The 14,840-nt window shown below is 37.1% G+C and overlaps 1 protein-coding gene across 1 annotated transcript; it reads right to left on the bottom strand.

Annotated features, from left to right (window-relative positions):
• Nucleotides 1–1,952: 1,952 nt before the first annotated feature.
• LOC145816103 (protein kinase and PP2C-like domain-containing protein) lies at nucleotides 1,953–5,924 on the bottom strand. Its single transcript, XM_082912345.1, has 4 exons — nucleotides 5,836–5,924; nucleotides 5,508–5,727; nucleotides 5,243–5,347; nucleotides 1,953–2,270 (listed from the first exon to the last, which is right to left on the bottom strand). Exons 1-4 carry the CDS (start codon nucleotides 5,922–5,924, stop codon nucleotides 2,085–2,087), a joined length of 600 nt encoding a protein of 199 aa, XP_082768471.1. The 3' UTR covers nucleotides 1,953–2,084.
• Between the last annotated feature and the right edge of the window lie 8,916 nt (nucleotides 5,925–14,840).

The raw sequence follows: 14,840 nt of genomic DNA, 5'->3' as shown, positions 1-14,840 counted from the left end.
GTAATATGACAAGAAAGTTGAATATGAAGAGATAATAAAAATAGAAAAGAGAGAAGAAAGAACACAAAAAGTTAATGTGGTTCAGTCAATCTTGGCCTACGTCCACACATACAAAGCCCTATGGGCTACATCTTTTATTCACACTAGTTAATCCTCTTGATTACATGGTACACCATATATATAGTGGGAGATACAATCAAATCCCTTCAATTATGGATCTTCATATATTCTGATATCTTTAACACTATAATATTATCTCAAACTTAACTAGTCCCAAATATACTAGAGAGGTTATCTTCCAAATATTAGGTATGGACTGTATCATTTTACATGTAGTTCCACACCCTCCTTGTTTTGTCTTATTTCAATGCTTTGAAACCATGAGGTGTGAATGGAGAGGGAAGAGATAGGGCAAGGTCGCTAGAATTTTTTTATTTTTAGAACCGAAAAACAAAGGCATAAACCATAATCGTTCAAATTGTGGTATACGATCTCTTTTGAATAAGTTTGATCTGAGTGCCTACCTGTGTTATGCACTAACAAACGAAAAGCATAATACAAATTAGAATAATTACAAGTCTGCCAAGATAATTTTTTTTTTTTTTTTTGATAACTTAGCATCTGGCCCACTAGACCGACTACTCCGGAAGACCAATCCCACATCCACTAGTGGGGGGTCGGGCAAAGTCCCATATGAACTGGTCTCGAGAAATTGTTTGCACTTAGTAGATTTTGAAGGGAGCACACCCTAGGCTCAAGTCTTGACCACTAGGCCAACCCCTTGGGGTTAGTCTGCCAAGATACTTGTATTCTATTTTTAACTGTAAACATAACAAAAGAATAAGGGTTGAATTCAAGAAGCCTCAAAATGCTTCAAATGAAAGAGAAATTAGACCTATGGTTTAGTTTTGATATTGTCTATGATGCTTTTGTTGGTTGTGTTTTACAGTGATATATGTTTGATATTTCACAATACAAAATTAGTGAGTGGCTAGCAAATGTTAAACTTGTACTTTGAATTGTCAATATCCTTTGGTGTTAGGTATTGGATAGCTTAATGAAATATGAGAATGTAACATGATTTTGTCATTAGTATTTGATGAATAATTCATTACAAAAGGAGTACAAGTGTTTTAAAAGTTTTACATTTTTCCTGCTGTAATGATTGAGATTAAAAAGCTCCAAAATAAGTCTTTGATATTTGTTTTATGATTAAATGTTCATTATCTAAATTATTTTGGAGTTAGAAAGGGTTTTGGATGAGTTTGAGATGCTTAACACGTGAAAATCTTAAAAACATTGAAGGTCTTGAGTCGACCTCAAATAAATGAGTCGACCCTGAACTGCAATTGTCGTGCAGATAAAAGGATTAGTCAACTCCTTGACAAAATAAATCGAATCCCTTAAGAAAAGTTCTGAGAGCTTCAGATTTCACCTAGATTCAAAATAAGTTGACTCCTTCGCAAAATTTAAATTCTAAAATATGCAACAGCTACTTCGTTTCAACTGCTAGAGACGCATTTACTGCACTGGAACGACCAAAATGAGATGAAGGGCAATAAAAACAAGATTTTTACATGTCTACAAACATGGGATGAAGGATTAAATGTAATACCCATCAAGATCTTTCAAGTTTTGAGCTTCAACTTCCATATTCTTTTGCATTTGAGCTTTGTTGTTTAAATTCAACTTCTTAAGAGTTTATTGTTCTAAAAGCTTGTGTTACTTCTTTTCCACATCATTCGTAAATGGGTTTTTAAACTATTGGTATTAATGGAGTGTTTGTGGGAAACACTTGGAGAAAATCTTGTTCTGTAAGGCTACAGATTTCAAACTTCAATAATATATCTCAGGATTATTCTATTGTCTTGCTAATAACATTTCCAAGTACGGGACCTCCTAAATTGGGGGCCTACAAATTTCAAATTGTAAGAACATGAATTGTGCTATGATCATCCAGGCACTACAGAAAATTGTGTTTGGTAATGGCATATAGAACAAATGCTTTTAAAGTGATTAAAGCAGATGCAACTGCAGTTATTGAAAATTTCTGATTTCCCTAGAAACTGTACATAAAAGTCTATTTAGAAGCCACAAATCCATTTATTAGTTTGTCGTAGCACACAAATAACAAACCCCAGATAACAGAAGATTATCAGATCAAAGGACCTTACCAAGTATTCATCTTCTACATACAGTATGGTCTCAGTTATCTCAGGTTCTGCAGTTACAACAGGCTTCATATCATCGTCACCAATAGACCGTGTAACCTGTAAAAAATATGTGATTAATAAACTTCAAATTCAACCACAAATTATTGATTATTGCTTTCACATCATGTTGAATACTGGAAGCACGGGCAAAGAGTGGGGCCGGGCAGGGACCATGTGTTCCTGTTTACCCACCCTCTTCTTGTTTCTTTATTTTTCAAATCTAGTTTACAGAAACCTCATTAAATAGAAACCAACCTTTTGTTTCTAATTCATTATTTAGAATTTAAAAAATAAAATAAATAAAATATCAGCTATTAGCTCAGTGCTATCTCTTAATACCCAAAAAGATAAGGTGCAAGGTTCAGGCCCTCCCAAGACATGAAGGAAAAATAAAAATAAAGGAATATATAACTTTAACAAATTAAAGAAAAAACGTTTGCCTACTGTAGGTGTGCTTTGTTGGTGGACATGCTAGCAAGTTTGGTTGAGAACTATGAATCTTCCTATACTCAACCTTGTATTTAATTTTAGCTACACCACACAGAGAACCAAAATCAATGTTTTAGGGTAAATCATATTAATATATATATACATACATACATATATATACACATATGTAGGTTTAGAGAAAAGAAACAGTTAGGGAATGAGTTAGACTTCATTCCCTTTTATATTGATAATTCTGATCAATTTCCTATTCTATCAATTTCCTATTCTAACAACATATATATTTTTAGGGTAAATTACAGTAAACCCCCCTCAACTATGACCCATTGTCAAGTTAAAAATCAATGTTTAAAAATTCAACACTCAACCCGCTTATAGTTTTGTTTTGTAACTCTAAACCTCTTCTGTCATCACACCTCTTCTGTCATCACACCGGTAGTCATTTGGCATAAATGTATCATATTGTAATTAAAAATTTATGACTAAAAAAGCCTTATTATATATACATACATCGTATATATATACACAACCAGCAACTCTACATGGCCAGAAATGCCAAGCCATAACCAGAAACTCTCATGGCTAATACCAACTAGACGACCCTTATTAGCCAAGCCATTATGATTTGATAAAAAAGTTCCACAGCAAAAGAATTGAGGGTTTTGATGGTGATACGTTGATTAGGTGGGGGGATTTTAGTGGACATATGTTGAATTAATATAGGGCTTTTAGTGTATTGGGGTGTTTGATCAGTGGGAGGGAGGCTGTGGGGAAGGGGTTTCGGCTTGGTGGGAATCGAAAGGGGAGGTGGTGAGTGGTGGGGGAAATTAGGTGGTGGTGCAGAGATGGGAGGAGGGAGGAACAATGAAGGAGATGCCATTGGTTAAAGAAAGAAAAAAAAAGGAGTTGGTGTAGGCTGGAAGAGGGGTTGCATGTGGCAAGTGAGATGAAGAGAGGTGGGCCATTGTCTTCAACCACCGTTGTTGCCATTGCCATTGCCATTGCCGTAAGCTGTTGCAGCCATTGCCAACCCCTCATCTCTCTCTCTCTCTCTCTCTCTCTTCAATGAGTTCAAAACCCCAAGCCCTTAAACAACACCCCCATCTCCATTGCCACCCCCAAACTTCACTCCCTTTGTTGATCATTAGGTCCTGCAAAAATATGGGATTGTTGTGGTGATTCACAGTGGCTGACTTTACTCCCTTTGTCAAATGAATTTGTTGTGTTTGTTAATCGGAATTGTGGAGACACTGTGGAATTAAGGGTTTGGGATTGAATTGATTTGAATAGGGTTTGGAAGAAATTAGGTAGTGGTTGAAGAAGATAATGGTAGTCTGGTAGCAATACAATTGAAGGGTAAAAGGGTAACTTAATAATTTCTGTTAACAGTGTTAATGACTTTTGTAATTCATATACTTCAAAGGGGGTAAGTGTTGCCTTTAAAACATTAAGGGGGCAACTCAAAAATAGGTCATGTTTAATGTAATTTACCCTATTTTTTTACTGTACTGTTGTGAGCTGATTGTAAAGTGTAATGTATATACCTGAAAGTTGTACCTGTACTATTTCTTTCGTGTAATGTAATGGGATTTGAGTAGGGAGGAAACAGAGTTCGGTGTGTGCTACTTTTATACACTAGGATTATAAACACACACAATATGAAGCAAGTCTGGTTATTGAAATCTAAATCATTTGCTTTGCTATTCGTTTCCATTTTTGTTGTTGAACCCTTGAACACTAAATTAGGCTTTAAAACATACATTAATCACCCTACTCTTTTGAATCAGTCCACATCTAATATGAACTTTTTTTTTTTGGGTGAATAATCTAATATGAACTTACAATAGAAGATCTCACTATTTTAACTTAATAATCTTAACTAGCCTTAAACCCTTAACCATCATGCCTTAGATTTCTAATATGAAATTGGGGTGGGGTGTGACAACCTACCACTGATTTGCCCCAAAAATCCTAACCTCAAGGCGCAACCACTCCTATTCACCAGTCTCTAGATCTCCAAAAGCCTATGCGCCCTCCGAGAGGTTGAGACTGCCCAAAAGACCTCTCTTCAGGAATTAAGAAGCTTCTTTTGAGCCAACAAAGGAACTTCAAATCCCAACATCAGGGATCTTTGCAGAGATGTACCCTTTTTCGCAACCCACATCTTCTTGCGATCAACCTCATCAACAACCACATCGAATGCTTTCAGCCCAACTTGCATAATGTTCCTCTTCATGGTGACAACTGATGAACCCTCCATATAACTACTAGCCGATGCAGGACACAAGGAGCCTCCTCGCTACGCTCAGAAGTTGGAGTAGGATGCGAGGACCAACTCCTTACCTTTTATATTTTCTCTCATGTTTTAGTGATCATAAGTATTTTTGGTAATCATAATGCTCAAGATATCCCTAGATATGGGTTGTAGTGGTGGTCCATGTGTCTTAACACTTGGTGCAAAAAGAATTTGACGAAACAAATAAGTTTATATTATATACTTCCTCACAATAGACAACCATATTAGAAGACAATAGTCTACACATTTTTCTAGAATATCGTTAAGCAAAGGATAAGAAGAAAACCTGGAGAGCAGCAGGCCCAACCCTCCACGTGTCAACTTGCCATTTGACCTGTCCCCCTTCACTGATAATATGTTCTCTCTCCTTGGGACAACTTGCAACATGATCCTACAGCATCAAGTTGAATTAGTTGGAGAACAATTTAACCCATTTGGGTAAGCAAAGGAGACAATTTTTAATAAAATAAGTTTAAAAAGGTCCATGTTTTATTCTAATAGAATGTTTCAACTACACAGTCATTTAGTTGATAAATCAAGTCCGATCTCACCTTACTTAGAGCATAAGCACTGCCAGCTCGGCATAGCATTGCCCTGCAATCGCCAGCATTAGCAACAAAAAGCTTGTTTCTGACTGTAAGAGCCACAATGGCTGTGCAACCAGGATGCCAGTCTTTCTGAATAACTCCCTTAGATTTACGATGGGAATCCAATTCATTCCTGAATGCAACATCTGTCTTGACAAATGCTTCTAGTAATGCATCGGACAGACTGCATTGTTATCAAATACAAAATAAAAATATGTACTTCTTATTAACTAGATTCATATATAGATTATAGAATGTAAAGAGCCCACAAGAATAATAGAACGGAAGAAACCTTTTTATGGAACCAAGACTTTGCAAAAATCCTGGTAGAGCTCGAGCAGAAAACTCAGCAGCTGCTGCACCTGCATTTGATCTTGCCATTTTTATTGTAATCTAGAGCAACTAATGCACGACACATAGGCTATGTTTGGAAATAACCAAAAAGAATTATTAAAAAAAAGAAAAAAAAAGGAATTCTTCAAGAATTTAAACATTTATTTCTTAAAACTAATTTCCAAAACAATTCCATTTTGTAATAGTTGGGCTTTGTAATGCTCATTATGTCATTCTGGTTTCATTAAGAAACACTTCAAGTGATGCCCAAGCAATTGTTTATTAATTAATATTGTGATCACCCACATGAGCTTTAGTTCTCATTAAAATCCACTGTTGCTTGAGTTTGGTACCAAATACACCAATAGGATGAAAATAAGTAGCTCTTAATTTATGACGCACCTCGATGACCATCAAAGATTCCAAACACATGGATATCCTTCTCACCGCACATTGGGGCATAAGAAAGTGAGTGTCCTCCATTGTCTCCCTTCTCCCACAAGTACCGAAGGATCCCCAAGACAACACTGGATGGTATCACTACAAGAAAAGTGGGCTTATGAGACGGAACTTTTTGCGACGACACAACTTGCCGTCTCAAAAAATGTGACTTTTTGAGACGACACAACTTGCCGTTGCAACAAATGTGACTTTTTGCGACGGCACTACTTGCCGTCTCAAAAAATGTGACTTTTTGAGATGGCACAACTTGCCGTCGCAAAAAATGTGACTTTTGGAGACGGCACAACTTCCCGTCTAAAAAAATGTGACTTTTTGAGACGGCACAACTTGCCGTCGCAAAAAAAAGAGTATTTCTGACGACAGAAATTGCTGTCGCAAAAAAAAAAAAGGTACCAGCTGCAGTCGCAAAAAAAAAAAAAGAAAACGGAAGAGTTTTTTGCGATTGTAATACGTACCGTTGCAAAAAAAATTAAAAAATAAAAAAATATATATATATATCTATATATATATTGTGGCTTTGAGACGGCTTCATATATATATAGTCATAAAATGGTTTAAATAAATGCAACGGTATTTTTCTGTTACAAAAAAAAATAAAAAAATAAAAACGACGTCGTCTTACTCTTTTGAACATTTCTCTTTTCACCCATTTTTTCATCTTTCTATCTCTCTGTCTCTCTTCTCTTTCTCTCTCTCACTCATCTCTGTCTGTCTGTCTCTCTCTTTCTCTATGTGTCTCTGTCTCTTTTATCTCTCTCTCTCTCTCTCTCTCACTCATCACTCATCACTCTTCTTTCTCTGTCTGTCTCTCTCTCTCTCTCACTCATCACTCTTCTCTGTCTGTCTGTCTGTCTCTCTCTTTCTCTGTGTCTCTCGTCCATCTTTCTTCTCTCTCTATCTCTCTTCTCTCTCTCGCTATCTCTCTTCTCTCTCTGTCTCTCTTTTCTCTCTTCTCTTCTCTTATTCTTTATCTCTCTCGCTCATCTCTCTCTGTCTCTCTCTCGTTTATCTCTTTTCGCTCTTTCTCTCTCTCTCTCTGTCTATATCTTTTCATCCATTTTTTCATCTTCATCACTCTTCTCTCTCTGTCCGTTTGTCTATCTGACTCTCTCTCTCTGTGTCTCACTCATCTATCTCTTCTCTCATCTCTTTTCTCTCTCTGTCTCTTTCGCTCATCTCTCTTCTCTCTATCCTTCTCTCTGTCTCTCTCGTTCATCTCTCTTCTCTTTATGTCTCTCGCTCATCTCTCCTCTCTATCTTTCTCTGCCTCTCTCATCCATCTCTCTTTTCTCTATGTCTCTTTTCTGTCTCTCACTCTCTATCTCTTTCTCTTTCTCTCTCTCCCACTGTGTTTGCGTTGCTCACAGCACTCCCGTCTTCTCTATTTACTGAGCTCCCTCTCGATTTATCGATCCACTACAAGAAAATGCACTTTTAACGACCACTTTGTCTCTCTCTCGCTCATCACTCTGTCTCTCTCTCTCTCCTCTCTCTTCTCTATCTGTCTCTCACTCATTTCTCTCTCTCACCACCCATCTCCTCTACCACCTTCACCACTACTGTAAACGCCATTCCACCACCACCACTACTTCCACTGTCGCCACTTCACCTCTACGACTACCATTACTACTACTATCGCCACCACTCCACTACCTAGATAAGAGAAATAAGCTACCTAGATAACAAAGCAAAAGACTGGTCTATACATACTATCTAGCATTGAAATGTTATCCCCGAATCTAACAATATAAAGTACATGCATACCCTTCTTGTTATTACATTGCCACGAAATGAAATTTGTGAGATAAAGTGAATTAAGGCATTCATGAATGATCAAGATGACCAATCATTCTATTTGCTTTTTGACAAGTACGACATGAAAATAGTCAGCCCAAGAAAATAGTGTTTAATCCATTATTAGACACTCTAAGAAGTATGGACATGGACAAGAGACACGATAGAGACATGACATGGACACGCTAGCACAACAAATTTCAAAAAATGCAAGATGCAACATGTGAAGGACACCTGCAAAATAAATAGTTTTATATATTTATTATATGCCATGCATATGAATACTTTAATTAATACCAAATCAAACCAAACCAAACCAAGCCAAGCCTTAAGTCTCATCAAATAGGGTCAGCTACATGAATCCTTATTCTCCACTCGAGTCTATCAAAAGCCATTTGGTTAGTCAAATTAAGGAGATTCATATCTCTATTTACTACACTAGCCCACGTCAATTTAGGTTTTCCCCTTCCCCTAACACTTCCCTCTACCGTTACTATATTGCATCTTTTCACTGCTGCCTCTGTTAGTTTTCATTGTATATGACCAAACCATCTTAATCTATTATCTCTCAGCTTATCTTCTATCGGTATAAACTCCTACCCACTCACGAATATACTCATTTCTAACTCTGTCTTTTCTAGTCTTGCCACACATCTACCTTGGCATCCTCATCTCATCAACACTCATCTTATCTATATGTTGTTTCTTAGTTGCCCAACATTCTATCCCATACAATATCGCTATTCTAGTAGTCATTCTATAGAACCTTCCTTTTAATCTAGTGGGTACTCGTTTATCACACAGTACCCCATACGCATTCCTCCACTTAAGCCACCCTGTCTTAATTGTATGAACCACATCTTCTCCAACTTCCCTAGTTGTTGTGATAATCGATCATAAATAATAAAAATGTTCACACTTAGGTAGTTCTTGGTTCTCAATATTCACTTCTCCTCTATTTCCATCGTTACTATTACTAAAATTATACTCCATGTACTCTGTCTTATTTCTGCTTATCCTAAATCCTTTAGATTCAAATGCTTCTCTCCAAGTCTTCAACTTAGTGTTAACTCCTCTACTCTCATCCACTAACACGATATCATCTGCAAAAAAATATATACCATGGCACATCATCTTGAATATTTCTCGTCAACTCATCCATGACTAAAGCAAAAAGATAAGGATTTAAGGTTGATCCTTGGTGTAACCCCACAGTAATTGGAAATTCACTTGTCTCTCCAACCGACAATCTAATAGTGGTCACCACACCTTCATACATATCCCTAATCACATCAATATAACATTTTGTCACTCTTTTCTTCTCTAACACCCACTAGATTATATCCCGAGAGACTCTATTATATGCTTTTTCAAGATCAAAAAACATATAAATGTATCTTTTCTTTGCTCTATACTTTTCTATTACTCTCCTTGAAAAATAGATCACTTCCATTATTGACCTATCGAGCATAAATCCAAAGTAATTATCTGACATCTCTATTATATCTCGCAATCAACGTTCCATTACTCTCTCCCACACTTTCATTATATGACACATCAGCTTGATTCCTCTATAGTTGTTACAATTCTAGGCATCTCCTTTATTCTTATAAATTGGCACTAAAATACTCTTCCACCACTCCATTTTCCTAGTCAACAAAATTTTGCTAAATAACCTATTCAACCAAGCAACCCTCTTCTTACCCAAACATTTCCAAGCTTCAACATGGATATCATTGGGTCCTAAAGCCTTATTCAATTTCATCTTCTTAAGTGCAATCTCCACTTCAAAGGCCCTAAAGCCTTAGTTTTGATTTTCCTTATTACTGGTTACTTCCTCCCCTTTTGACCTTCCTCCATGTTCTTCATTTAACAACTTATTAAAATAGCTCTTCCACCTCTTCTTAATCTCTTTATCCTTTACCAACACCTTAGAGTCCTCACTTCTGATGCACTTAACCTGATTAAAATCTCTTATTTTCTTTTCTCTTATCTTAGTAAGTTTGTATATTCTTTTCTCTTCCTCCTTTCCATAGAGTTGGATCTCTTTCCTTTCGACTCTCCAAGGACTTCCCTTGAGATTCTCCTCATAAAATTGGCTATTGAGTTCCACATAATGTTAGCATCTTCTTCCAAGTCCCAAATACCTTCATCGTCCATTCTATTCTTAAATATTTCTAGTTTATCCCCTTTTAGGACCCACCATCTCATCCTACAGCGCTCAATATTCTTCCTAGCTTGGTGTTTCCCTTTAAAGCATAAATCTGATACCAAAAATCCTATGTTGAGACGTTAGGCTCTCTCTAGGAATCAACTTACAGTTGTTGCATTTTAAGTGGTCCACTTTTCTTACTAGAAAGTAATCTATTTGGCTCCTAATTGACACACTCTTAAAGGCTCTCTTCTTATACATAGTATTAGCTACCTCTAGGTCAGAAGCCAATGCAAAAACTAAAATATTCTCTCCAGTCTTATTATTTCACCAAAACCATACCCACCATGCACCCTCTCATAACCTAATTTATCTATTCCTGCATGGCTGTTCAAATATTCACCTATAACAAGGTTCTCTCATACGGGTATTTTCTGTAATACCTCATCCATTTGGTCCAAAAAATCTCTCTTAGTCTGATCATCTAATCATCTCTCTTAGTCTAATCATCTAATCCTACTTAGAGGGCGTAAGCACTAATAACGTTTACTATATTTTGTCCAATAACTAATTTAACTAACAAAATCCTATCACCTTTCCTAAGTGATGGACACACGTGTCCCCCGAGTGTCCAAAATGTGTCCGGATCTAAAAAAATATTGACATATTTGGACATGCATCTAACATGAAGAAATGTCCAACATGTATCATTGGATCTGTCATCAACTTCTCAAGAATGTTAACTGACAAAGTACTAGCTACTAAAGACTGCAATTTCTGCCAACAATTAGTAGAGCAAACTCAATAAACCTTTTGGAGCTACCAGAGTCCACAAGCACAGGTGCAGGCTATATATTTCAGTATCAAAGCATAGTTCTACGATCACTAACTTGTCATCAACATATAGCATTTCAAAAAACTTCTTGTCCGTCTCGTAAAACATCATCAGGTACAAAGGATAAAACAGCATTTTGATTTGCTATAATTCAAAGTGGCAGAGAGCATAGAAAAAACATTAATTTTATGTCAAACTCTTACTTTATTGTCACACCGAAACTATATACATCTAACTTTTCATTATGTATCTCCTTTCTCAATATTTCAGGTGCCATATATGAGTGTGCCGACCATATTCTTTTTATGGAAACCACCAGTTGGCTTTCCAGATGATCTCCAGTTCTCCTCTGCTAAACCAAAGTCTGCCAGATGTGGACGAAGGTTTTCGTCAAGCTGCCAACAAATAAAAAAACAGAGGCGGCAGCAGCATATTATTCAACCACTTGAATAGGAAACACAAAATCTTACCCACAAAAAGATCAGAAACAAAACAAAACAAAACAAATTAGAAAATGGTGATGACGTTTACAAGAATATTTGCTGGTTTTACATCCCTGTGTACAATCCCAAGTTTATGTAGATGTTGCAGAGATACGTTCATAAAACAGAGAATCAAAGCAAAGGAATAAACATACAGCAATAAGCTTATCCAATGCCAGTAATCAGCAATTAATCTTTTCCTATGGGACCACATTACATCAAACCCCTCTTGTCGAAGAAAACCCATCTCGAGTTTGAAGAGATGTTTACGTTTCAAAAAATTGCTCCGAAGTTTCTCCTTCCTATGTACTCTCGGATTTAGCTTAGTTTGGTACTTTGGTTAGAAAAAATTTCAAGTGATATAACTCAAATGGAGAACTTTACTACATTCAGCCCAAACTCCCAAACAAGTAAACTGGTTTCTCACAGGAATTCCATCAAAACACATATGTGGCACCAAGCAAAGAGTAAACAAATTAAGTAATTGGGCACGGATGAAATCCTCATCATCATCATCATCAGCAGCAGCAGTAGAGAAGAAAGAGAGAAGGCAACATCAGTGACAGAGGAAAGATCCAACAACAGTTAGGGAGAAGAGAAAACAACAGCTACAGTAGAGAACAGACAAATCAGCAGTAGTAGGAGTAGTAGCAAACGCGGGGAAGTAGATAATAGATTCAAAGAAGAAGCAGAGAATAGAAGCAACATCAGTGAAGAAGAAGAAAAAGAAAGCAACAGAGGAGAGGAAGAAGAAACCAGCTGAGGAGAGGAAGAAGAAACCAGCTGGGAAGATGAAAAAGAAGAAAGCAGTAAAGAAGAGGAAGAAGAAGCGAAGCTAAGCTATGCAGAAAAGAGAAAAATATGCAGAGAAGAGAGAGACAAAGGAAGCAGAAGATGTTGAGAGAAAGAAACAGAGAAGAAGAAACGAGAGCTGAAACCAAAACAAATTTGGAATTTCTAAATTAATGAGACGAGTAATTTGAAGAGGTTCAGTAGTTGCCATTAAATCCATAAAGTAATTCCAAGAATTTTCAGCTGAAACTTAAAGAGGTATCTAATTAGGACGTCTACCTAAGATGCTGAGGAGCAATACCAAATTTTAAAATTGGCGAGGTTTTTTTCCTTTTGGATGATGAAGAACCTCTCCAAGACAGGGTCTAGATGCCAGCAAGAGCTGAACCCAAAGCATCTGAGTTTATATCTCATCCAAGAGTTCACTCCTTTGACAACTAGGCTATCCATGCAGGTTAAATTGGTGAGATGTTGGAAATAATTTAGAAAAATTAATATTATTTGCATTATTTATTCATGAATGTTTTAAAAATTGAAATCATATTCCACGTTAGCTATTCCCATGTTTTACAGAAATTCAAGGATATTTATCAAATTTTTTGAAGAGCATTATGTCCATCGTGACATAAATACGTCATTATCATCACTCATATGTTTAGACATTCTTATAAATCTTGTGCAACATGCTAAAACTTACTAATAAGTTAATCTCTTTATTTTATTTTGGTCAATGGTCAATAACCTAATCTAAGTTTGGGTTCCCTTCTCTAGATGCATCAGGAATAATCTATAAAAAATTGACAAAAAACATTACTAATTCCTATATGTTGAAAAAAACAATACTTAAGAACACAACATGGTAGTAGACTGCACATCCTTAATCATTGACACCGTATGTTTTATGGAATGTGTGTAAAATCTAAGCCAATGCCATCAAAAGCGTGCTTAGGCACGCACTTAGGCACAAAGTGCAGTAAGGTGCACCTGAGGGATGGCAAAATTCCTCGGCCCGGTTGTATTTGTGCCATGGTAGGGTAAACTATAGCGGTAGGTAGGTCAAAATTGTCAGGTTTATAGTAAAGTAAAGTATAAAATTGTATCACTAAATTAATTAAGTTTAAAAGCAAGAAATCACACTCAAAACCCGATCCATTGCCATCCCTGAGGTGAGATGACATTAACGAAGCGCATCCGAGGCATGCGCCTATTTCAATTGCTCCTAATTTGTTAAAGACATGATATCAACCCTTCAATCAAATGAAGCCCATTGTAATTTCATTTGTTCCTAGAAAAGCCTCCCGAATAAATAGAAAACTCCAACCTAAATCAAGCTAAGCCTCCCAAATACTCGCATGGGACTCCCGGTTTGGAAACAAAGTCAAAAAATGCACTTCCTAAACACTTAAGTTTGAAAATAGGCCATCGGGGGCCAAAAAAATCATGTAACAGTCCCGAGAAGGCCTGTGGAACATCTCCAACAATTCCGTGAAACACTTGCGTAAGTTGTGGAAACTTACGGAACTAGCGCGGGACTTCCGATTTGAAAACTAGATCGGAAAAGGTACTTTTTTCACACTTAAGCTTGAAAATAAACCTCAGCGGGCCGAAATCATGTAACAATCACGAGAAGGCCTGGGAAACACCTCGAACATCTCAGGAGGGACCAATTTGAGTTGTGAAAACTTAACGAACAGGCACAGGGCTCCCGATTTCAAAACTAGATCGGAAATTACACTTTTCTAACACTTAAGCTTGGAAGTAGGCCATCAGGGGGCCAAAATCATGTAACAATCGCAAGAAGGGCCGGGAACACCTCAAACACTTCGGGAGTGACCACCGCGAGTTGTGAAAACTTACGGAACTAGCACGGAGACTCCCGGTTTGAAAACTAAGTTGGAAAGAGACACTTTTTCCACACTTAAGCTTGGAAATAGGACACCGGGGGGGCCAAAACCGGGTAACAGTCACGAGAAGGACCGGAAAATGCCCCAAACACCTCGGGAGGGTCCAAGGCAAGTTGCGGAGACTTACGGAACTAGCATGAGACTCTCGGTTTGAGAACTAAATAAAAAATTGCATTTTTTTCACACTTAAGCTCGAAAATAAGCCGTCGAGGGCCAAAATCGTGTAACAGACACGAAAAGGCCCAGGGAACACGTCAAACGCCTCGTTGTCCCACCGGTCGTCCGGTCGATTGACCTGAACAGTGCATTTTTTTTTTTTTGCAATTGATATACTTTATGCGTACAGTGAACATCATCAGCTATTTCAAGAAATCATTACCTCATATTTCAAGAAATCATTACATCATCATCAGCTGATAATATTTCGTATACTTTTAAGTTCCAACTTTCCATGGGCTTCATCTGTAGGTAATCTAAGTTGTTGGAGATGATGATCCAGTTGTTTGGCAAGGGAAGTGGGTTAATCAAAGGGAACACAGTGAG

Source organism: Camellia sinensis, unplaced genomic scaffold (assembly GCF_055761805.1).
Source record: "Camellia sinensis isolate YWXY unplaced genomic scaffold, ASM5576180v1 Unanchor3, whole genome shotgun sequence".
Taxonomy (NCBI): Eukaryota; Viridiplantae; Streptophyta; class Magnoliopsida; order Ericales; family Theaceae; genus Camellia; species Camellia sinensis.
This window is presented reverse-complemented; position numbering and strand designations above follow the sequence as displayed.

What these genes read in the sequence shown, in the direction of transcription:
- LOC145816103 (XM_082912345.1), bottom strand. Translation starts at nt 5,924, where the DNA reads ATGGCAAGATCAAATGCAGGTGCAGCAGCTGCTGAGTTTTCTGCTCGA. An exon ending in AGTCTTGGTTCCATAAAAAG is followed by an intron (nt 5,728 to 5,835) that starts GTTTCTTCCGTT and finishes ATAACAATGCAG; the next exon opens with TCTGTCCGATGCATTACTAG. An exon ending in TTGGGCCTGCTGCTCTCCAG is followed by an intron (nt 2,271 to 5,242) that starts GTTTTCTTCTTA and finishes TATTTTTTACAG; the next exon opens with GTTACACGGTCTATTGGTGA.